This window comes from Crinia signifera, chromosome 3 (assembly GCF_055691185.1).
Source record: "Crinia signifera chromosome 3, ASM5569118v1, whole genome shotgun sequence".
Lineage (NCBI taxonomy): Eukaryota > Metazoa > Chordata > Amphibia > Anura > Myobatrachidae > Crinia > Crinia signifera.
This window is the reverse complement of record NC_139219.1, coordinates 43769575-43795782: the sequence shown is the minus strand read 5'-3', so window position 1 is coordinate 43795782 and position 26208 is coordinate 43769575. Positions and strand designations below refer to the sequence as shown.

At 42.1% G+C, this 26208-nt stretch overlaps 1 protein-coding gene across 1 annotated transcript in view; it reads left to right on the top strand.

Moving 5' to 3' along the window:
- The window catches only part of LRPPRC (leucine rich pentatricopeptide repeat containing), a 181062-nt gene that overhangs the window by 131252 nt on the left and 23602 nt on the right, over positions 1-26208 (top strand). The window contains 7 exon segments of the mRNA XM_083175710.1: positions 3256-3324; positions 3990-4080; positions 4874-5016; positions 7487-7559; positions 12357-12483; positions 18323-18408; positions 19715-19919. Of these exon segments, the coding sequence (XP_083031836.1) occupies positions 3256-3324; positions 3990-4080; positions 4874-5016; positions 7487-7559; positions 12357-12483; positions 18323-18408; positions 19715-19919 (794 nt within the window).

The window sequence follows — 26208 nt, the reverse complement described above, 5'->3', positions numbered from 1 at the left end:
ATGTTGCTGCTGATACTTTACCTATACTGTAAGTCCATCATTTACTGATGCCCTCATTTAAGGTTTCTGTGTGATCATTTCCTTATGGGATAATATTACTGTTCACCTGGTCATTTCAAATATAAAGTGCTTTGTGCCTGTGTTTGGAGTTAGTATAGACAGATGATATTACTTGTGAATTACATGTGTGGAATGACAAGTCGCCTGTCTGTGATTTAATATATTTCACTTTGGACCTTGATGGTAATTATTGTATATTTATTGGCCTCTGAATCAAGTAATAGAACTGAGAAAATCACTCTGGGTGACATCTGTGACATCTACAAAAGTGAAATATGCTGTATCCCGAAGCTTCAGATGTCATTTTGCCAAGCACACTTTAAGTGATGAAAGCGAACATCTGATGCGCACAATTCCGGTCTACACAATTTAACTTTATTAGTGTCTACAGTAATGTCAAACTTGATGACTGTTGGGTGAAGTGGGCTTTTAATATGGAAATGTAAACACTGATTTTGTTGGACAAAACTTAATCCCTGAGATTCATACCAAAGAGGTTATTAGTAGGGATGCCAATCCCAGGGCATTTTTTCAATCCCGGATTCTGGGATTGAAAAATGCTCAATCCCGGGATTCTCGGGATCCCGGGATTGGCATCCCTAAAAGAAAAACACACCCTGTCCACCCCTATATGGGCGGGCAGGTGCGTGGCAGCCGGGAGCGGGGCAGAGCAGCGCTGCAGGGGTGCAGATTTACTTACAGGCTGGCGGGAGTGGGGCAGACAGCGGCGGCACCAGAAGCAGGAGGGGAGGCTAGGAGTCAGCCGGGAGCGGTCCTCTGTAGCAGGACGCTGGCCTGCGCAGCGTGGCGGTCAGAGGTCACGCTGCGCAGGCCGCACGCCGGGGTCGGGAACAGCCGGGCAACTTCTGAGCGGGTGCTCAGAAGCTGCCCGGCATTAGACTGCGCATGCGCAGTCTAATCCCAAAATCCCGGGATTGGATACTCCAATCCCGGGATTGAAATCCCGGACATTTTGGGGCCAAATCCCGGGATCCCGCCGATCCCGATCCTGGGATTGGCCACCCTAGTTATTAGCGATCAGTTCATGACTATAGCTATCCAGAAATTGTGCTTCATCCACCAGTGTTCCTCCCATCAGCTGATGTCACCCTTTATTACTGCACGTCTGCACCCAGCCAGTGCTACACAGGAGCCTCAGAGACTGCAGTGCTAGTTACTACCACAGATGCTGGTTGTATAGAGTCATCACTTATTGTTAAAAATCAGAAAGGCACTTTTTGCTTTCCCAGTCCCGTCCATTTTGAACCCACGAGAATGCTGACAATATTATATATGGTCATGGACCTGTTCAAAAGCAAACTGAAACCATAACCTGCACATTGGGGTTAGCAATTTCTTTGGAGGTAAACCCATTTTTAAAACGAATGCAGCCTAACAATTGGCTATGACTGTTACATCACTGGCTTCATTCTCATGAATATCCGTTAATCCCAATAACTGTGTTCATAGTTTGTGGGGCAAGTTTCAGTATGCTCACTAAAGCAGTGGTTGATGTATGTGGCATAAACTTTTATACAGTACATTGGCCTTTATAGGGGTTTATTTACGATGATGAGAGTTCTATTGAAGATGAGGTGTTGCCTATGAGGTGTAAAATACATTAGACGAGTTCTTAGAGGCAAAACGGTTTAAATACGCTATTAGAGGATAGTTATGCGGTTTGTGAATGAAGCTATGGGTATTGCAGCAATTTTTCAGCCAAATATATTCATAGCAAGTCTGTTATTCTGGCCTTCCGGTTTACAAGTGTTCAAAGTTAAGATCCACTTGGCTTCTCTTCTCAGAAGACTTCCTTCCCGGTCTCCTCCGTGTATAGATAGGGGTATATGGTCTCTGTTTAAGATCTCTGTCTGTGATTCATATCAGCAAAGTGACTTGCTACTCTGGAGGCGTGAACGGATGGCCCACAGGTCAAGATCAACCAGTAGCACTTCACTTTGCCGATTATGAATTACCTCATCGGCCAGTCTCTAGCCATTTATCGGACTTTGATCTAATTACTAAGCCTTGGCAGAGATTAGGTGGATGTAGATAAAGTACCAGCCAACCAGCTCCTATCATTCTTCAAATCCAGCCACTAATACGGCAGTTAAAAGCTGATTGGCTAGGACTTTATTGCTGTCCGTGGCTTAGTTAATAGAACACTTTTTCTTAATGTTTACTGTTAATCACATTACAATCTGCTTCTGTCCTCTCCACTCATCCAGGCTGCCCTACCCAGAGGCTTATGTTGTACTGTACAGTTGCTCTTGATGCCCATAGCTCCAATTTAAATTGTTCAGGAGCCATTCAATTGTTTTGGGCTCCCAGCTCTGAGACTACACTTAGGGCCTGATTCAGAGTTGATAGCAAGAGCTCTATCTTTCTAAAATGGATAAAACCATGGTGCACTGCAGGTGGGGTAGATGTAACCTGTGCAGAGAGAGTTCAATTTGGGTGGGGTGTATTCAAACTGAAATATTTTGCAGTGTAAAAATAAAGCAGACGGTATTTACGCTACACAGAAACAAAATCCCTCACCCAAATCTAACTCTCTCTCTGCACATTTTAGAAAGATATTGCATTTGGTATAAAGCCTGAATCAGGTCCTTAATGCACATTTCTATTTGGCTTAGGGATGGGCGCAAATGCAATTAAAGCATGACAGAAGTGGCTATACAAAGCTAATCACGTTCATTTTGGGCCCCATAATGCTGCTGTTGGGGGGTATTCAATGCGAGATTCTGATTGTTGGAATATCCCGACATTCGGAAACCTGGGCCGTTTTCGCCCAGCTCGACAGTATAGTGACAGGTGGAATTCAATGTTCCTCCTGTCCATTGATGAAAAGGAGGCATGTCGGCGAAAACAACTGTGGTTTGTCAAGATCCGCCCGCGGCCCTTTTCGACCAAACAGATCCGACTGGTTTTAAAGCTGGAAATAGCGGTGGGGATTGAATACTGCCCATGGTGATCATTGCAGATCTAGTCACGTATTAATTGTTATGTTATTTTGATGGTAATTATTGTGCATGAATAAAATGTTTTACATTGAGTTTTATCCAAGATGCAGTACATGATATATCTTGAATAGTCACATGTATTGTTTAACACCAGTTTTTGGTTGAACTGTAAAATGTCAGCAGGAGAGCAGTATAAAGAATAATGCAATAATTTCTTGTTTGTGTTCATTAGACACCTGGCTTAAGAGCACATATGACAAGGATATCGTGGTATATTAACCGGTTCCAGAGAGCAAACGAGGTACAGTAATGTGTGATAATGACTACTGATCCATAACAAAGGGAAAAGTATACAGATCAAACCAGTGTTAACCATTACTTATTATGTGCCTGACTGTTTTGGTTGGCGTGAGCTGCAAGCTACAAATTAGTCCTAGCTAGGCTGCGTGGCACTTCACAGCATGCACAACTGGTTGGCCACGAATAGTTTGCTCGCGGCTGTGTGTGGGCTTGCGCATATGCCTTCTCTTCGGTAGGAATGCATTGTGTGTGTGCACCCTGTAACTATTCTCTGTTGTTTTCGGTTTGTACGTGTGAACGGATTGCAGCAAAGATGAGGGGCGACGTATTTGTATTTCTTTTTCGTTAAAATACCACTCTCTTCTTACTCCAGAAGTATGCTGTCCTGGGTTTTGTTTTGGTCTTCTGGATCCCAAAACATTAGTTCTAGGCTTCCGTTTGTCAAACTCTTTGATCTTACTGGAACCTGCACGGTGCGGGAACTGTAAAGGGGTCCATCCCTCGATGGTTTGTCTTTTAGTCTCAATAAGACAGACATTTGCATTATGGGGGTTGTGTGCATCATCAAGGGAAACCAACTCATTTATTTTAATGCCTTTATTGGTTTATATTGAACCTATATGAACTTTGCTAAAAATGCCTGTACTTTGTTTTTGTCCTACACAGGTGGAGCTATTGGAAAAATGTGTTGAAATGTCTCGGAATCTGTTTGACTGTGACAGGGAACATATGTATTTTCAACTACTTAAGCTCTATGGTGGGTTTTGTTTGTTTTTATCTTTCATCTGCCATAAAATGTGTGTTGTGTTATTGTATAGAAATGTTGGCTTGGGATGTTTTTTTTTATATATATATTAGGAAAAAGCACCCGCAGTCCACTTCAGTAGCGCATAGTGCAATTTCCGCAGTGCTATTTTTATGTGGGCAGTTAGTATGGTAAAACACATGGGGTTGTGAGGAAATAAAATAATGGCTGCCTCGCCAGGGTTTGGGATAACAGTAGTATATTACCTCACAGCCTCCAAACACAGTCCACGGGCTATTTGATCTCTCCCCTAAGTGACAGTTTTGTATCAATTAGTTATAGCTGTCTGCCTTTTAGATTTCTCCGCTGACAGTGTGTCATAACAGTGTCAGCCCCAAAGCCTTACTTTATTGGTAATTGTTGGTGCCGGTACCTTTGCTTGTTGAAACTGATAGACCATGATATTTGCTGTTTAGTGTTCAGCACACTCAGGCATATGCAGGGAATAATGCACAGTACAATTCTCAATAGCAGAACACGTAATACAGCAGTTAAACTATTATGTATTTTTTGAACTTGTGAAAGTGATTGAGGGCCGCTGACCAGTATCGCACACCCAAGTACCATGTACATACATTCTGCACAGAGTAAATATTCTTTTTGGGTTTGTTAGTTTTGAGATATGTCTATATGTGAGCTACGTATGACTCAATGCATGAGCTGTTGTCTTATCCCTGGAAATTCATACAGTATGTCCTGCCATTATGATTTCTCCAGCAAACGTAACATGTGCTTTCTGTTCCAGATAAAAATCAAGACTGGGAGAAGGCAAAATCTGTGTGGTACAAAATGAAGGATGAAAATGTTAAGCCCCAGGAGTCCACTCAAAAGTTCTTAAAATCCATTTTTGAGAAAAATGGCCAAGATATTTCTTTACACATACAAGAGGTAACTGCATGTCTTGCACCACACTTCCCATCTGCCTAAAAAAAAAAAAACAGTCAAACCAAAATATAGTTTTCAGAAGTTTCAATTTCCTGTCAGATCTTCAGAGGTTTGATACTGTATTAAAATACTTTATTCATAGGAATGCAACTTGCGAATCATTATTTATATGGCTCTGGATAGTTGTACATCTATGTAGATAGAATGGAATATTGGAGAGTGTAGGACCAAGAGGAATGTGGGAGGAGCAAGTAGTGAGACTGGTCAAGTAAAGGTCATGGAGGTGGGGTGTATTAGCCAGGCGCCCGGTATGTCGTTGTCAGAATTAGCGTAGTGTTCCTGCGTCCAGCGTAGTTAGTGTAGTCAATCAGATTTAGCGTAGTGTTCCCGCGGCTAGCGTAGTCAGTCAGAAGTAGCATAGTGTTCCCACTGGCAGTGTAGTCAGTGTCCCTGTCAGATATGTGTTCCTGAAACACCCTAACTATCCATGGCAGCCCGAAGCGTGGTGAGGGGACGCGTTACGCGTCCTCCCGACCTGTTCATACCCCCACTATCCACGTCGGCGTGGAGTTGATTTTATAAAGTGTGGCAAGCGCACCGAGCCCGAAGCGTGGGGAGCGTAGCGAGCCCCGCGAGGGGACGCGGATAACTTCACGTGTTCCACGTCCACTTGCGGTGGCTCACTGCACTCGCCGCAAATCAATTCCACGCCGACGTGGATAGTGGGGGTATGAAAAGGTCGGGAGGACGCGTAACGCGTCCCCTCGTGGGTCTCGCTGTGCTTCGGGCTGGCGTGGATAGTGGGGGTTTGAAAATGCCTCCTTTATTGTGCATAGGACGCACTTGTGCCCGCATACCCTGTATGCATGAGGCGCACGTGATAATAATTACTGAGACACAGGAGCGTCTGAGACACACCTGCATCTCAGACAGCCGGAGTGCCTCTCCGCCGGCGCCCGCATGATCCCTTATCCGCCGGCATCCGCGAGGGCAGGGGATCTTTTGGTTACCGGCGCTGTGTGAGAGGCGCTCACTAGGCTTGGCATGGACGCCGGGGACAGAGCCTGGCTGCCGCGGAGTCACTACGCAGGCACACAGGTACCAAAATTTCTGTTTTTTAATTGTGCACTTTGAAACAGTCATGTAGGCTAGAGTGAGAGGTGTTCGTAGAGGTGAGGTGCGCTTCAGAGATGTAGAGATCAAGCTGCGCTGTATCTAATAACTAATTTATGCTCTCTAAACACGAAGCTGATCCGACAATCTACACTGCATACGGAAAGTGTTCACAGCGCTTTACTTTTTCCACATTTGCTATAGATTGTAAGCTTGCAGCAGGGCCCTAGTACCCCCCATGTCTGTCTGTCTGTTGTTACCCAGTTTGTTCTATTATTGTCTACAATTGTAAAGTGCAATGAAATCTGCTGCGCTATATAAGAAATTGCAAATAAATAAATTTAGCCTTATTACAAAATGTCATAAATAATTTTTTTCCCTCCAAAATTCTACACACACAATACCCTATAATCGACAATGTGAAAAAAGTTTTTGGAGATTTGTACTTATTTATAAAAATAAAAACTAAGAAATCATATGTACATAAGGGGATGCGGTCATTTGGTCTACAGCATTATGGTCGACAGTCATTAGGTCGACATGGGTCTAGGTCGAAAGGTCGTTAGTTCGACAGGTCATTAGGTCGGCATTAAAAAGGTCGACATGGGGTTTTTCACTGTTTTTTTGTGCCGACAGGCGGTATTTCATGCCCTATCATCCACTAGGGAGAATAAAATAGTGTGCCGAGCTTAGCGAAAGCAGCACTTTAAACTGTGTCCGTGTCGACTGTGTTGACATTCAGGTAAAAAAAAAAAACCAGTGAAAAACCTTTTGACTGTCTACCTAGACAATGTCGAACTAACGACCTGTCGAACTAATGACCTTTCCACCTAGAACCATGTCGACCTAATGACTGTCGACCATAATGCTGTAGACCAAATGATCTCAACCTGTACATAAGTATCAGTACTCAATACTTTGTTGCTGGACCTTTGCCAGCAATTACAACCAAGTCTTTTTGAATATGAGCCACAAGCTTGGCACACCTATCTTTGGCCAATTTTGCCCAATCCTCTTTTCAGCATTAGATTAACTTTTTGGGGACGTCCATCTTTACATAAACTTCATTATATTGTATCCTGAGCCCTTCAATGCACAGTGTACTATTATGTGCCCTATTTAATAATAATTGATCATACTAATCAAAAAGTAAGGAACAAAAATTCCTTGATGGTTTTTCACAAAACTATTGTTTTATTGATCACATCAGTATGACGTAATCCGCCAATGTGTGAGAAGTTATCTTGTAAGCATAAGCTGCTATGCGGAGGGCATCTTCTAGAATGATTGAGAAAACCCATTACAAATGTTAAATAGCCTCTTCTATGCTGTGACCTGTTTTTATTTCTTTATTTCAAAGTTTCAAGACGAAGAAGGCATCCGTGGTACTTGTCAAACGATACTTGATTTCTGTAATAACGAGAACTTCTATGGTATGTATTTTCTCTTGTAATGCAATCTAAAATACAAGTTAATCTATTATGAAAACATACTGTACAGGAAGGCCCTGTCTAGGATTAAAACTCAGTCTGGCATTTAAAGCACCCAGGTCCACTTACTACAAAATCATGATGCAGTGCAACATGAAGCATCAGCACAAACAAATTCCCCTGAACGTAAATTAAAAAAAAAATATTATAGATTGTGTGTTAAAACATCATGATAATTGACTATTTCTCTTGCAGCAAGACTGGTCGACACTGGTCCATGGGATTGCAGGTTGAGGCTGGAGCTTTCGATTAAATTACACTGTGGCTTTAAAAAGTAAGCTCCTCCTCCCTGGAATCCCATAATACTAGTCTTCTTTTGGTGCCTCAGGAGATAGGGCAGGTATTGGTAAGCTGTTATGGAGCCCTTGTTGTTGCAAGTAGTGCTGGCTGTTGTTGGAGCTCTTAGATAGTTTGTCATCATGGCTGGGGTGCTATGAGGGGACCCCCACATACCATCTAGAGGGTACGGAGCGCACTCTCACCTTTTATAGGATGCCAGGAGGCAGCGCTGTGCAGTTTCTCAGTGACCTGTTTCTTTTTCTGACCTGGGACTTTGGTTATCTCCTTTTACTATATTTAGCGAAACCCGTGGTCATTGTGACAGACAAAGCCAAAACTGTCAGAAGGTACTACTGTATGTCTTTTTTTTTTCACATGTACCCAGTGTCATTTCAGGTGGGCTCTGGGCCATCGTGCACAGTCTGTGGGACAGGGTCTAGTGTCGTATTCTTAAAATGTTAGATCTCTGTTGGTATCTTCCACTTCTATCAGACCTGCTACAACAAGGTCCAATTCTACATGCGGACCTTCCTCTTTTGGAAATTTTGAAAACTAAACAGTTTTTTTTCCATTTTCTGTACAATGCTGCGAGCACAAAAAACGGTTTTATCTTCCACTTACTAAAGAGTATGGAAAAGCTGAATCTTGTGGCTTAAATAGAGAAGGTTTCATACCTAAGTGTTTACTTTACTTTGGGGGGTTTAGAGGCAAGTTTAAAGCTTTGTCTTTTGACAGTACCATTTTCAGCCCTGTCAAATTATCTTTCCAGGGATTTGAACCTTTATAACAAGATATTCAGCAACCAGGCTCAATTTTAAGCTTCAGGTACTTGGAAGCAGGCTTCGCTATGGCCCTTGTGTATAAGAGTTAAAAGTTTTTTTGTCTTGCAAGTAGCCTTGTCTCATCTTTTATGATGACAAAGCAGTTTTCTTTGTTTGCCACATTACAGATGAAATTTGGTTTGGCTTTTAATTAAACTGGAAATTGACGTTCCAATTTTTCCTTCAGCGACTTCCTGAGACTGGGAAGGTCTTGCTGTGCTAGGTGTCTGAGCACTGCGGGTTTTCTCAGTGAAGACTTTCTGTCCCCCCACATAGGTTGGCTACTTGTTTGCAATACAGTTGGCTGTCTACAAAGCATACCGTTGCATGTTGGATCTGCTCATTCATGACTCAACCTTGTTACAGTGCTGAGAGACCGGCACCAAAGATGTCAGAGCTTTCTGGTATGCTGCTGCAGGACGTGATGTAGTAATATCATGTAAAAGCCCTGCACCTTACAGAGAGCCTGCCTGCCAAGCAGAGTGCCAGAAGGTGGAGCAGCTTGGCCAGGCCGGCTTATATAGCTAAGTTTGCTGTACAGTAACAGCCATTTCTCTAATTATTGATGGAGGACACTGAAAATGCTAGTTCTAGGTGGAGCTGGAGGTTTCGGGGCACTAAAAGGTTGAGCATCAACAGCACGGGTTCCTTCTCTCCTATGGTGGCTCCAGAATGGCTATGAAGAGCTTGGTAGTCTAATCTCCGATGGCGACTCAATGGTAGAATTAGCACAGGCACCTGAAACTGCTTCACCCGGCATTGATGAAGTGGCTGTTGAAGCAGCACTTTTAAAGGCCAGTGGTTTTTCCAATGGGGATGAGCACACCATGCTTTGAGCCAGGAAACCTATGTCATATAGGGCATATAATTGGTGAAGAAAGTTAACTTTGCCTGGTATTATTGGATCTGGGCGTATTCTGACTTTCTGCTCTGTCCTTTCTACAGGGGCATTTGAATTTGGGTCACCATCTCTCTCTCCCTTTTTGCGTGTTTTTTGACTTTGCAGACTTTTTTTTTCAGGGCTTACTTCATGTACAGCTGTGTTTTGTTTTTTTGCCCCACTGTCAGTGCACCCTATAAAATACTTCTTTTTCTTTGTGGGTGTATTGTTTAGGATTTCTACCTGGACTATGCAGTACTGCTCACCAGGATGGCTATTCTTCCAACCGTGTTTACTAAATGTCATATACTGTAAACCAGGGTATTGTGGTGCCTTCTCTTTCCAAGTTGTATCAAGAGACTCAGCATTCATCACTCTGAATATTGTGCAGGCCCTCCACATTTCATGTAGGCAGAATGAAGGCATTCCGCTGTTTGGATTGGCTGTTTGTGCTCTACGGTGTCCACACGAGGGATTGGCCTTCTACCAAGCAGATTCTTGTGCGTTGAATTAAAATGGTCATCCAACGTTCTTGAGGACCCACTCGATTTGACATGTCCATGATGGTTCCACAGAGTAACATTGCAAGGTTACAGTATTTTCGGCATACACGCTCATTACAGTCTACCGTGTTGACACCTTTGCCTGTGAACTCTAGTGTTCCCTTAGTTGGCAGCTTTGGTACAGTCCATTATCTGAATATAACAAACATTTTTTTTTTAAGTTGTACGGTATGTGGTCTTTTTATGTGATCCGGATGGTATCCAGTGAAAATGGATGAAACAGATTTAGTTGAAATACAAATGCTTCATTTATTTTAGTTTCATCCAGAAAACAATTTCTTGCCCAGTCTCTTTTACTTGGGTCATCCAGCCCACAGATTATGCTAATTCGCTCACCTGCACACACTCTAGTTCTCTTTAGCAGCCTCTATAAGTATGGCCTGCAGGGGCTGAAGTCCCAATATATCAGTTCTTTTCAAATATTTAGGGGCCAATTCAGTTCACCGAGCCCCATCTCCTATCTAAAGACAAACCACCGTCCCACGTACAGTATTTTGTATTTTCGAAACATACACTGCTGTATGTCCGATGCCGTTTTTCATCTGTAGATGGCCTCTTTAAATTTGACTATGAGCATGGGGATGCAGCTGCTTTCACTGATGCTCAAGAAATTCCCATAATATACCCTTAAGATGGACTTTTTTTTTGTTCAGGCCAAAACCTAGTGCTTTGCCACTTTTGTGCGTACAGTACTTCAATGGTAGGTTATTCACCATAGGGGTTCCTTCAATTTTTTTTTACATGCGCGGTAGCAGATTTCTAGACTACATTATACTCCGGAACTTTGCATTTCATTCGGTATAGTATAAGATGCCAGTGGGGTGACTGAGGGGGTCATCAGCGAATGGAATGGAGGAACATGGGCAGAGAAATGATGGCTACGATAATTAAGGCGCGTGTGAATGATAATATTGTTGTTTTACATGGTGACAGAGGGACGAATCTCTGAATTGGTATGGATAATTGGGAGAAGGACTGAATGCTGCCGATAGTTTAAAAACAGATTTGGGAAATTGAGACATTATCAATGGTAAGGAAGAAAGGGCGTAAGAGGACTTAAGAGAAAGATGATGAGATTAGTTTTAGTGATGTCATTAAGGTACCAATATGACATCCAAGGGAGGGTGGCTGACAGCTGGAAATAGGAGTATGTAAGAGGTTCAGGACTGAGACGTCAGTAGTGCTGTAACTGAGCTTTAGGTTTCTTTGTGCTGCTCTGCCCTCTCCCCACTACAATGGCATTCCAGGACACCTGCGGAGTTCATCTAGTCCGGCAGAAGCTGTGAAAATACTTCATGTCTGTTGTTCCTGCGACCAGAACGCTTAGAACCTGTGTGCATACTGTATCCTCTCCTGCCAAAACATTGAATTGATAATAGAAGGAACTAAAATGTAAAACTCAGGGTTTATTTTGTATATGGTTGATGGTTTCTTCTAACCAATGAAAGACCATTGGTCACAAAGGGGGAAATTTACTAAGAGGGCCGTTCTGATTCACATGGGATGTTGCTATGGGAAACCAATCTGATAATATCAGCTTCTAGAAGGTGCTAAGTAAATAAGTAGATTTTGATTGGTTGACCATAGCAACATCCCATGAGAATAGAACTCCCATCTTAGTATTTTTCCCCCAAAATCTTTATATTACTATGTATGTTTTCCTCTTAGCTTTTATCCAATTGCAAGGTTAATTTGACTCTCTTTAATTATGGTTGGTATTACTGGTTGAGTATCCCATAACCGTGCATCCCTTATCCGAAATATTCAGAAAACCGTAGGTTTTTTTATTTTTCCCCCGCACCTTTTTTTATACTTACCTCGTCCTCCGGTGTCCACAGCAGCCATCTGAATCCTCTTCAGAGGCACCCCCGGTCCCAAGGATGCATTGTACAGGTGCGCAGGTGACATCAGTGCATCCTTGGGCCCGGGGATGCCGCTGAAGAGGATTCCGGTGGTCTCTATGGATGTCGGGGGGGGGGGACCGTTGGGGAACCGCCAGGGGGCCAGGTAAGTATGAAAAAAATCCCTTAACCAAAATGCTGATGGTCCCAAGCAAGGGAAACTCAACCTGTAGTAAGAAAATATGTATTCCAGTCATAGAGGGACATTTATTTATATTTTCTATATATAGTTTTAACATCTTTCCTTTTCTTGATGCCGATGAAATATTTGAACTATTTTCTTTTCCTCCCTTTAGAGGCGTTTGTTACATTTCAGAAAGCTGAGGAATTAAACATGCAATTAACCAAAAATGCCTACAGAGAGCTGACTAAAGGGCTGCTGAAAGCGGGTCTGCTGGAAGAGGCTGTTAAAGTGGAAGCTGCGTAAGCACCCAGAGCGCACACATCATAGCATCTTCTGCTTTGTTTATATTTATAACTGGTCTGATGAAAAGAGGGAGAGGTATAAAAAAATTTAAAAAAAAGAAGTCCATACCAATCCACTCCTAACTGCCATGTTACAGACTGAGGGGCAGATGTACTATAGTGTCACGTATCATATTAACATCTCGGGCGCCCAATTGGGTGAGTGAAAACTTCCCCTCCAGTGATCCCTGTCAAAATGCAAAGCGCATGAGCCTAGTGCTGACGCACTTTGTCTCTCTGTCATTCGTACATTGCCCCCTGCTTATCGGCGTGATATCCTAAATATCGAGCCGATAATGACAGGGGCGCATTGTGCCCCTGTCATGAAATTCACTGACTATACATTTTACAGTATAACCTGGATATATGCACTCATGCTATTCACACAAGTGCAAAACAAGTTCTCAATTTGCAGGACAGGTATTAAATCCGCTTTAAAGGGGGTGGGGTGTTGTGAAGATACTGCTGACAAGTCAACCAATATGTTCAGTAAAGCTGCCACTTGCACATAGCAAGTGCATTATATGTAGAAATGCCTGGTTTAGATGAACTTAGATTCTATTGCAGGGCTGGCCAAACCGGTCCATGAGGTCTACCAACAGTTTAAGTTGCCCAGTCCACCTAGCTGGTTCACAGATGCAGTCATTACTAACTGCCACATTTTCAAACATGTGCTGAATTCAATCCTAAATGACACTTTCTACAGATCCACAGGAGGTCTGGAAAACATGAACTGTTGTAGATCTTGAGGATCGTGTTCTCCACCCCTGTTCTATTGCATTGGAATTAACAGATTATCACAGTGTTTTAAAACCGAGGACTGAAGTAAATTTTGGTACTTGTTTCCTAGCACGGCGCCCACGATTTCAATTGTATGCCATCGGACTGAAAAATCGGTCGCATCGCATGCGATGCGACGCGACCGACCCGATTTTAACATTGTACTCAATGTTAAATGGTCCCTGAGACCCGATTTTACATTGAGTCCAATGTTAAATGCCCCCCCAGACCCCAAATTTAATTGTATACCCACCCTGATGGGTCAAATGCCCCCCCATTGTTGACCCTGTTGGGTCAAATCCCCCCCATTGTCCTCTGACCTTTTCATACCCCCACTATCCACGTCGGCGTGGAGTTGATTTTATATAGTGTGGCGAGCCCGAAGCGTGGTAAACGGACGCACATTACTTCACACATATTACACGTCCCCTCGCGGGGCTCGCTGCGCTCACCACGCTTCGGCTCGGTGGCTCGCTGTGCTTGCCACACTATTTAAAATCAACTCCACGCCGACGTGGATAGTGGGGGTATGAAAAGGTCGGAGGACGCGTACTGCCGCCCCTCGCAGGCTCGCTGCGCTCGCCACGCTTCGGGTTGGCGTTGATTGTGGGGTGGCGTTAACAATGGGGGGGCATTTGACCTCATAATTAACCATCAGGGTGGGTATAACATTAAAAATCGGGTCTGGTGGACATTTAACACTGGATCCACTTTAAAATCGGGTCTCAGGTACAATTTAACATTGGTTCCAATGGCAAAATCGGGTCGGTCGCATCGCATGCCATTATAATGGCATGCGATGCGACCGATTTTTTAATTGTACGGGAAACGTCTTTGAAGGGCTAAAATTGGGTCAGTCGGGTCTGATCGGGTCCCATCGCATACCTTTTTTTTTTTTTTTTTTTTTTTTTTTTTTTATATATCTTTTATTGACAGGTAAAAGACATGTGTGTACAAAATAAATGTTATTTGAACATTATTATACTTGACCGATCGGGTTACAACAATGTTAAAAGTAATTGACAAAGCAAATAGTCGGCTTGCATGACGGTTTAAGGTGTTACATCACAGTCACATCTTATCCTTAAGTCTAGCACTAAAAAGGAGGGTCGTTAGACAATGATTCAGTTAGATACCAGGTGGTGTCAGAAAAGGGTTTCTTAGGGCTGTTTTCAGAGGTGTGGACAGGGTTTGTACATAGGGTAACAAGGTATTAAAGAACTTCGTTGTGCATTTTTCTTTTTGAATGGAGGTCTCCGACCAGTCCATCATGAACAAGTACATCATTCTGGGAAAGGCTAGGGACAAAGAAGAGGGGGTTGGGGAAATCCACTCCGACAGAATAGTTTTTTTAACCGTCGCAGCTAATTTCACCAATAATAACCTGACACCTGGTGAAAGGCGTTTACGGTCAGTGGCTGGGTATTGTCCCCAAAAAAACCAGGCCTTTGAAATGGCAAAATCAATCTTAAGTTTTGATTTGATGAAGTCTTGTAATTCGGTCCAAATGGATTGCACCACATCACAGGACCATATGCAGTGTACTAAGTCTGCATCCGCACTGCTACACTTGTAGCAGTTGGCATCAGGGGCTCCCCCGGTGAGAAATTTAAGTTTCGGGGTGAAATATGATCTATGTAAGAGTTTTTGGTGCATTTCTATGTAGGAAGTGGAAGTTAAACTTTTGTTTAGGGATTGGTATGCTGTCAGCATTGTTTTCATGGTTAGTTCGGGGAAATCGTTCTGCCATTTCAAGAAACCCTTTGGGGGTTGTTCTAGTGAAACACATTTCCGACATAGGTCGTAGATATGAGAAGTAGGTAGGGGTTTCTCTAACCGTGTGTGTATTAGTTTGTCAAGAGTGCAAAGTTTAGAAGGCAGGTACGGTAGTGGTAATACCGACTGAGCGTAACATTTCACCTGGATGTATGTAAAATGTGAGATCTGAAGGCGTGGGTATTTGTCTTTCAAGTCTGTGTATGACATAAAGACCAAAGAGTCTATCTTCAGAAAGTTTGCAATGTATCGAAGGCCTCCACTACTCCAACCCTTGAACACACCAGAGAGTTAGCCAGGTATAAAATCTGGGTTGCCCCATAGGGGGAGAAAAATAGATCTGTGCTTTGAGGCGTGTACGTTGTTCCTAACTAATCTCCATGCCATGCAGGTGGTGTGGAGAAGAAGATTGTTCCTGGCTTCTTCTGGCATGGCCTGTGGTGTCTTGTGTAGTAAAGCTATTAGATTTATGTTAGGGACAAAACTTTGCTCTTCAGAGAAGTTTGGGTATGTGTTTGAACCTGTTATCCAATCTAGCGCTATCCGATAATTAGCTGCCATAGCATATGTTCTAAGACATGGCAAGTTGAGTCCTCCCAGGTCTCTTTTCTGTTGCATTTTAAACAATGATATTCGTGGGCGCTTTCCGGACCATATAAACTTCGAAAGTTCTTTATTGTGTCTTGCAATATCCCTCTTGGAGGGGATAAAGGGCAACATTTGTAGTATGTATTGAATACGAGGGAAAGTGATCATTTTGTACAAGTAGCATCTACCTATGTAGGACAGGGGTAGGTGAGCCCATCTGGCAAAATCTGTCGTGGTTTTGGACCATAACGGCTCAAGATTCCGGGCATGTAATTGGGCAGGATGTGTTGGAATTTTAATACCTAGGTAAGTGATCCCCTCATCGGGGGCCCATCTGAAGGGAAACGAATCACCCCATCCTAGTTTAGCCTCCGGGAAGAAGGCCAATGCTTCTGACTTGGAATGATTTATTTTGAACCCTCCAACTTTATCAAATTCTGATAGGGTTTCGAGTATGGTGGGGATTGCTTGTTTTGGGTTGGAAATGTAAAGTGAGAGGTCATCAGCAAATGCTGACACCTTTAGTTCGTTTTGCGCAAGTTGGACCCCCCTCCAATTTTTGTTAAGTATAAAGTGTCTTATGAGTGAGTCCAGTGCCAAGTTGAACAGTAGGGGAGATAGTGGACATCCTTGGCGGGTGCCTCTGTATAGCCGGAAGGGGATTGAATTGGCATTATTGATGGTGAGGAAAGCAGAGGGTTCGTGGTACAGGGTCTGGAAAACTTGAACAAATTTGGGGCCAAAATTCTGAGTGTGTAGTAGGGAAGCTAAATAATGCCAGGATACCCTGTCAAAGGCTTTGTCTGCATCGCAGCTAAGAACTATTGTTTCCCATCGCATACCTTAAGTTAATGGCATGCGATGGACCAGACGGGCGCCGTGCTAGGAAACAAGTACCTAAATTTTTTATTCTTTCTATGTATATCTGTTGTAATACACAATAAGAAGAGATGTTCAGCAGGGTATATGCTCGGCCAACCAATAGGGGGCATCTGTATAGTATTTAAATCTTTATTGATCTCCTTGTCACACACTGGCAGGAAATGTATGTTCCGCTCTTGATACGCTTCACATGTTCGCGTAGAAATGTACATTTTCGTTCCCTATCATTCAACATTGCTTCTTTTAAACAATTACAGCAAAATGATTGTAAATTCCGTTTGCACTTCGGAAATGCCTCTGACAAAGTGACACATCAAATCTGCATATGGGTCATAGCTCATGTCTTAGTTTCACTGTTCATCACATCACCGAAGGCAGCATTATAGGACTTAATCACACATACTTCCCCAGTGCAGATGTATGACTTCTGTGAAAAAGTATTGGAATGAAAGATTAGGTCTGTAATAGTGGCTAACATCTATTTAATCACACTGAAGATTGAAAGATTGGGGGAAAGTAAATCCCACATTACATGTAATTTACAGCCTCCTGCGTGAAACGTTGATTTTTAAGGCCTCTGACAGATGGGACAAAGTAAGAAGTAGAACTGAGCAATGAGTGCTTAGCCAGGGATTAAGAGGATTGCTCTGTACAGTAAGAAAATCCTGTGTCCAATGACTATTTCTGACCCCCCAGAGGCTGAAAGTGACTGAGAGGGGATGGTCATATTGTGTCCTCCAGAAAGGATTTTCCAGGATTGATGAGAATAATTTAGCAATGACCCTGCTTACTTCCCAATCTGCTCAGAATAGAAGTTTGAGTAGGTAGAATAGACTGCTCAGTTGGGTAGTCTCAAGATGATCAGAGCGATTTATCTTGATTGTTGATATACTAAATGACAATGACCTCTTTATCCCTTGCTACTCTCACTGCTTTCTCTGCCAGAGGAGATTTTTCGCTTTCGTTAATCTAGAAATGAACTTTGCAAAGTTATTCCCTGGATTTCATTAGTGTTCGGTGCATTTGGCAGATGCTGGAAAACAGATGCAATTGCCGAATAGCCCTTTTCCCTTAATTTGAAAGCTTGTCTCCGCTTTCTAATATCTAAGCTTTGTTATTAGAGCAGACGTCCTGTCATTGCACTGAGTTTCATTTCGAAGGTAAAAACTTCCGCTTTTGTCCCCCGAGATATCTGTGCATCAGTCCTACGACGATGCTGCATCGAATGCTTTTTTTCTCTACGGACACCAAAAAAAAAAAAATTGTGAAAATGAATCAGCCAAATTACGTGGTGTTAATTCTTAAAGTGCTTTCATTTTCATCAATGGTATGACAGCCCATAAACGGGGAAAATAAAATTCTCCCTTTTTCTATTTGATTATTACCGTGGAGCATAAAAGGGTATCTTGCACGATATACGTTGAAAGGATATAGCAGATGCAGTTATTTTAGTCATCTAATATGTCAGCGTTCTTGAATCCAAACCGATTGTTTAAAAGAAAATCTTTCTACTTTGTTTCCTTTTGTTGCACGTTTCCAACTTTGGCATCTGTCAGATTATGAGAAAAAAAAAAGAAGAAAGGGAGAAAAATCATTTATTATTCTATAACCATTGACAGGACAGCACAAAAGCTGTCTCCCGGTCGATATTTTACAGCAATATTTTTAACATATGAACAGTAGTTTTTGTAATTTCACCTCCGAGCTCAACCCTTTATTATCGTATCAGAAGCATGTCAGTAATTCCTTTCTAAATGTCTACCTCTTTTAGCGCCAAGAGCCGCAGCAGTAGCTACACCAACACTACAGCGTGCAATCTCCTCATCGCAGAGCAAGTTAGGCGGGACTGTTTGAAAGGTATGTCACAATGCTTGACCTTTACGTCACATTAATGCCTCTCCAGATTTTTCTTGTAACGCCCTTCGAATACTTGGATAAAGGAGTCCATTTAGCAAATTACCTGCTTATCAAGAGCCTTTTGTGGTGGCAGGGAGACGTAAATTACTGTACATGCATTTATAATACATCTTGAATATGAATGTACTTGTCATTTGACCACTTAGTCCGGTTTCCATTCCATTTAACACAAGATGGGTTTTCTTAAGACGAAGCAATGCTCTTCAGACATGCAAAATTTGTGTTCCAGAAGCAGTAAAATAAAAAAAAAATAAAGCGAGAAAGTACATGCTTTCAGCGGTGTTAAAATTCACAGCACAAGTCAGTTTGATTTTGCAAATTAACATACTTTAATGCTTATGAACAATTCCTCAGCAGTGACATTTTTTTTTCTCCTCTTAGCTTTGTGCGCTTGTGTGAAATATCAGATGCGTTAAATTGAGTGTTAAATGTGTATGATTGTGCACTAAATGATTATGATATTGATTTAAAGGAAAAACCTTTAAACTAATATTTTTTAATAGTACCCAATGGCAATGACATTTTGATACAGTAATTCAGTTATTCAGTTTTTGTGCTTGTTTTCTCGTTAATATCTTACGTTAAAGGCTCTTAAGGAACCTTACCTCACATTATTGTGCATTAAAGTCACTCATATCTTTTTCTTTTGATAAAGAAAGGTACTATCAAAATCATGTTGAACATGTTGGGTAAATTGTGCTACCTGCAGTTGTGGGTTGTGGTGTTATTGTAAAGAAAAATAATTTTAGAATATATAGTTTTTGAATTTGTGTATGCTATTAACCGACTTTTAAAAATAAAATCAATTTGTATATAGAAGTCCTTTATTTTTTATTTATTAGTAAAGAGTTTTTTTTATTTTTTAAATGGAGAAAAAAAAGTATTTTTATGCTACCGTCAAAATATAAAGTAGGTTCAAAGTCTTAAATAATACTCAGAACCCAACGGTTACTGCAGCTACCTGGGGTCATTTGTCCAAGCCATTGAAGTAGTCTTCCAAAATCTGGCCTCCGTCACAATTGCACTGCTTTGTGCATGTTGTGGTTGCAGCTTGTTGTCAGTAGATAATACTTTATCTTGTTCTTACAGCAGCTTCACAAGAATTTGTAGACTTACTAAAGAGCTTGACTTCTACATCCCAAATAAGTGTAGTATCTACTGATGATATTCTTCTCTGTTGTGTTTTGTGTCTTTTATTGCTTAAACATTTTTGTGTTCTTTTTCCGTTGCCTTTTCTCTTGGATAGATGCTCTAGACACTGTTCAGATGGTGTTAGAAAGTGGCAGGAATCCCAATCGTACGGCGTTGCATGAACTCATCGAGGCTCTTGCCATGAACGGAGATGTGTCCGGCCTTAAAAGGCTGATGATTTTGCTTAATACCCATAAATCATTCCTTCGCACAAGGAAGAAGCATTTGAACAGCAGCATCATTTTTGCCCACCTAAGAAAGTAAGTGCATGTTTCTCACAAGCATAGAAGTAGGCAATCTGTTAATAGGCAAAACTGAGACCGAGTTACAGTATGTGCTTGGCAGTTGAAAGAAGAGTTGATTGGTGTGAGTGCCGTAATGGTAGATGACTTTGTGCCAGAGGGGTGAGGACCCTCACTCAACCCAAACCAAAAGATCTGCAACATAGTGATCAATTGCTTTGTCTACCTCATATGGGTAGCATCATAGGTGGTGAGGAACTAGCTTGGCCCTTGAGCCTACCTCCAAAACACCACAAGACAATTCCATAGGTCCTAATATCACCCAATTTCCCAATTGGGTAAGTGGTGTGGTAGTACAAAATCTGAGAGTTTCTTTAGGATCCAGCACCCTTTTATTATAGTAAGAACAAAATGGGTGAGGTTTCCTCAAGTTCTGGGTGTGTATATTTAATATGATGTGGGTCTAACAGCAGTAAGCTATAGGATAAAATAATTATCATTGCTGTGCAAATATCCTGACAGACCTTTTTGATAGCCGGGATGCTACTAACAATATCATATACCGGTAGTTCCAAAGATGCTGCACTCACCGCACTTCTTTGTAAGTTCAAATGATCAAGCAAACAGGTTTTAGCAACGTTTCGGGATTTTATTTCCTGTCCTCAAGCTAGACAAAAATAAAATACACATAACACCGCTTAACTTAAAATGCCCTCACCCCTCACTCCAGACGCTCGGTTCCCACCCTCCTTCCCCGCTCGCGGACTTCCAGGAACGCCTTAGCTCCTCCCATTTTCCTAGCTCAGTGACGACAGGGGGATCTGACGGCTGCAGTGAGATGTGTTACAATCACGAACATACTGTGCAACAAAATATATACATATTAAAAGCAAATTGCAGTTATAACTACTATTACTAAAATGCTTTGTATTTGTATTACTCCTTTTGTATATACTAGGAACATTCTCAGACAAAAAGAAATATACTGAGAAATAGCTAAAGAGTTACAAAAAATATTTACATTTATTTGATCATTTAACCCTTTGGGTTTCAATGTGTCCAGGGTGTGTATCCATTTAATTTCACATCATAACAACTTTAAATGTCTGTCACCACCTCTGCCGTCATTGATCTGATCAATAATCATATGACAAACATTTGCTAAGCTATGTTTTGCCCCTGCAAATTGTTTGGCAATTGGTTGATCTACAATCTTGCTATTAATTGCTGCTCTTATAGCGGATCTATGAAGTCCCATGCGCTCTTTAAAAGAACGCATGGTTTTGCCTACATAGTTCTATCCACATGGACATTTTACCAAATATACCACATAAGCGTTAGAACATGTTAAATTGTAATTAATGGTATATTTATGTCCCGTATAAAGGTGACAGAAATATTTTGACTTCAGGTTACACACCCTACACATTTGTGTCAACCCACAAATGTCTTTGTTGTTTTTCTCAGTTGTTTGGTTACATCCGTATATGGTTGTCCCAGATGCTCTTCCCTCTCTGATAAGTGTCTAATTTGAATTATTTTTAGCCTTTTTAATTCATCCTATACTACTGGCCAATTGTGCTTAGTTACTGCTCTCAATGAGCTGGAAACTGTTATACTTCTGTACCCAGTTGATGGTGGCATCTTTTTGTTGCTGAACCTTTTACACATATTCAATGCCGTGGGCGAGCGGTGACTGCGAGCAGGACTTTTTGCTCGCAGTCACCGCTCACCCTGTCAGTATTCAACTGACCCCCCTCATTCGCAAATTCCCCTTCGCTCCGTTTTTTGAGCGAGGGGGAATTTGCAAATGTGCCACCAAAAACTGCGAGAGCCGAGGCTAGTTACAGCGAGTTTGCTGCACAAGCCTCGGCTCTCGCAGTTTAGGGGAATCCTCGCCGTTCTGTGACTGCGAGGATTCCCCCGGAACGTTGCATAGTGTGAGCGGCCGGCGCGGGGGTTAAACTGCGAGGATCACTGGTTTTCTGTGATCCTCGCAGTTTAACCCCTTCGCCGGCCGCTCGCACCGGCATTGAATACTTGCCTTTGTTTTTAAAGCCTCTTCCCTAGATATTAAACCCACTCTAGTTCTAGCTTTTTTCTAAAACTTTATCTTTATATTCCCTATACCGGAATATAGTTGACATATTATCCAAAGTTAGTTCTAGTGTTGTTCTAGTTATTCTCTTCGCAACTGGGAAAAAGGCAGACTTTAGATTGTGGGAGCCGGGTGAAAACTATCCACTCTCGATAAAGTGTTTTTGGCTTAGTGAAAACACTAGTACAGATGTAGCGCCCCTCGTTCAACCGGGGGCTGGTGGTTGGATTGACAGCCGCCGGAAGGGGACGCACAGGCTTGAGACACTTGACGGCGCCCAACGCCGCTCCACCGTCGGTGCGCACACACACCCCCGGGGCAAGGAAGAGAGTGACTCCATCTGTAGATACCCTAAAATTAAGGGGGGTATTCAATCTAGGATCACGGCTGTCGATCCCTGTTGACAGCCGTGATCCTGGCCCGTTTGCGGTCAGCCCGACAGCTGAACGACAGACGGGATTCAATGTCCCGTCTGCCGATCGACGCAAAGGGGGCGTGGCCGCAAAAAACGGCCGTGGATTGTCGATCTGCGACCTGACTAAACGACAATCCACGGCCGTTATCGGCAGAACGGGCCCGACAGCTTCTAAAGTCGGGCCCGTTCTGCCGTGATCCCGCTTCAATGCTGTCGCTAAAGACAGCATTGAATAGGGAGCCGCCGCTATTTCCCCCGTCGGAAATAGCGGCGACACATTAAATACCCCCCTAAAGCTGAAAGTTTGCAGGTAAAGCACATCTTGTTTGGTTTATTTCCAATTTATTGTGGTGGTGTATAGAGCCAAAAATATGAGAATTGTGTCGATGTCCCAATATCTATGGACCTGACTGTATTTATTTTTAATATCCTTATTATAATAATGATATTCTAGAAATCCAGAATATATATTAAATGGGGGTAAATGCAAGATTTTTATTGATTGATATATATTACATCAGTGGTTCTGAACCTGAACCCTCAAGTTCTACCAGCAGGTCTTTTGTATGTGGAAGCAGGGTGGATATTTATTGTTTCTGCAAATTAGAATAACTTAACTGTACGTGAATAAAGATGGACGCAAAACATGACTTGCTTTTGGTACTTTAGAGTTGAGGACCTTGTATAACACATAGACCCCGTATAGTAGATATAGAGCAGTGCGATGTTATTATAATGGTAGGATATGTTGTGATAAGACTGTAAAAGCTTTTGTAGAACACAGAACCATTGTTAAAGTTGATGTTAGTGTAGAGGCAGGACACAACTCAAATGCTGAAATGATGTCTCTGAGGTTTGGGAATACTGTGGCTGATGAAGCCAGTGGACATAACCTATACGCTTTACCTTACGCTTTACCTTACTGTCCCCCTGAGTGGTAGTTTGGTGCTGATAGGTTTGTTTGATGTAAGTGGGGAGACTTCACACATAAGGGGTGAGATTTAATAGGATGAGAGATTCAGAAAGTGAGAGATTTGGTGAGAAATCTCCAGTTTTTTTAAAGCAGCAATCATTTACACTGCAAAACCAGTTTGATTTTGAAGTGTAAATGATTGCCGCTTTAAAAAAAACTGGAGATTTCTCACCAAATCTCTCACTTTCTGAAACTTTCATCCTATAAAATCTCACCCATGCTGTTTCCTAATACAGCACCATGCAATCAATACAAATGGAAGATCATGGACCTCCCAAAAGTCTCATTGGGACAGAACGTGTTGGGCAATCATACTGCTGTAGCTTGAAATGGCTCAGCCCAAATCCACCCCAGCTTCTGTAGCGATTGCATGATGCTGCACAGAGTTAGAGCAGACATGAACAACTTGCTAAGTTTTGCATATTCTAAGCATTCCAGGTGTCGGTGTAAATGCACTTGGTCTCCGATTATTGTTTTTTGTATGGTGCCATAACCCATCAGTGCATTCTCTCATGCAAGTGCTTTGGTGGATATTAAACTTAACTTGGCGTATACCTTGCTGCTCTTGGCTGGTACCCCTGAACACTATAGGGCCTGATTTTAAAGTTGCATGAAATATGTTTTTACAATGACACAAGCCTCGACTCGTACTGCATATGGACAGTAGCATCATACACTCGCAGGAAGGGACAGTAAAGCATCGGCCAAGTACATGAATGTGACCAAGTTAGACCTTGACGCACATGCTCATGTCTTAAGAGGTTTCCCTTTCATGTGCACTTGACTTAACTGTGTCCATGTAGACTGTGTCGACATTCGGGTAAAAAAAAACAGTGAAAAACCCCAGGTTGCCCTTTGACTGTCGAGCTAGACCATGTCGACCTAATGCTTGTGTCGACCCAACCACCTGTCGACCTTGTGCCATGTCCATCTAGACACCTGTCGACCTTCTAGCATGTCGACCTCATGACTGTTGACCATCTTTAGGTCGACCCAATAATCCCATTCCTTTATTTTATGCTGTTACTAGCATTTTACCTAGTAAATGATAACTGTGTGTCCAGACACTATAGTCTGTCTTATGACACTTTCGTTACACTATTCATGTATTGAAGTGTATTGTATGTGTACAGAACGTTTGATGTGAACGTAGCATTTACTAGTAACACAGCCTGGTCACATCGCTACACTGCACTAGTTACTACTAACCTAAGCATATACTACTGTAACCGTACAGGAAACGCTTTCAGATGCATCTGACTTGGCACGTGGCATCTTTTTCCCAGAGATATATTTTAGTGGTCTGTCTTTATAGTAAATTGTGCTGGGTCCTAGTGTGTCCAGCTGGTGTGTGATAAGCCTGAATGTGAGAACTGGACACAACCGAACTCACTGGCCTAATCGCTGAACTTTTATCCTACCTACTACATGGATTGACAATGGCCTGTCCTGTATAATGACACCACGTAGGGGAGGATAGCAGTCTGGACAGACAGCAAATCTTATTCACTACAATTGTCTCTGAAAGTCCCTGTGCTTACTAATGAATTCTGGATATGCCGACATGGTCAATAGGTCAACCGCTCTTATGGTTGACAGGCACAAAAAATTTAACAGGTTCAAATGGTCGACACACCTTTTTAGGGGTCCAACCTTTTCATACTTTAACAACCACATGTCGACCGTTTTTATGTGTTGACCCTTTATACCTGTTGGCCTCTTCTATTGTCTATCTGTCGACTTAATGAGCCTGTCAAACTTTTGACACAGTCAACCTTTTCCATGTCAACCAAATGTGGTCGACAGTCACTTGGGTCTGTGCTGTGGATCCCTTCATTAATACCTGAGCAAAACTGATGCCGCATACACACTGAATGATTTATTGGTTGTTCAATACATCAGCAGATAAATTGCTAGCCCATTGTCCAATGTGTACCACCAGCATGTCTACAAACGACTTTGTCCGGACACATCGCATCGGCTGTGCAACATAGCCGAAATATCTACAGATCTGTCAGTGCCTTGTGCTATGTGTATAGGTGATCCGCCATTCCTCTGTACACCAGATGGGGATTGACAGCTAAACATGCACCCATCCAGTCTAGACAGATCGGACAGTGGGTACGGAGAACGCTGGAAAATGGACAAAAACAATTCTTTAAATAAGTTTGTTAAATCAAACGATTTTAAACAATTTGTGTGAACGCCCATTGTCTTTTTTTTTTTTTTTTTTTAGCACTAGGGAGTGAATCATTGGTGGTCATATGCTCCCATATATTACCAGATTTTGGTTCTCACCACAAAGACCACTTAATGCTGACTTGTAACAAGTATCTGCCAATGTATGGGAGCATATGAGATTTGAGCAATGAAAATTTTCTCCCCTACACTGGAAAACAGAAAATGGTCATTCAGACAAATTGGTTAAATCAATTTGATTTAAGAAATGTATCCAAACAATGAATTGTGTCCCTGAATGGTTGATTGTCTTAATCACACTAGAAGATAAAGTGAAAGATATCTTTTAGGAAGCTCTAAATTAATTTGATTTAACCAATTTGTCTCCACAATCGTTTGTCAGTTGTCCAGCATTTGGGAGCAAATAGTTGCTTTTCTTTTCTTCACTTTAAAGTTTGTTTGACACTACAGCAAAACTACAATGCGTTAAATATCTGGCTGCATTTGTTAGGTGCCCAACCACTGATTTTCCTCTAACCCTTCTCGCATGTTTCCAAATGTGTAAGTGGGGCTGCGGAGTGCAGCCAAATGGAGTTGTCATACCAGGTTACGCAGACTGCCCGCATTCTTGGTATATATTTAC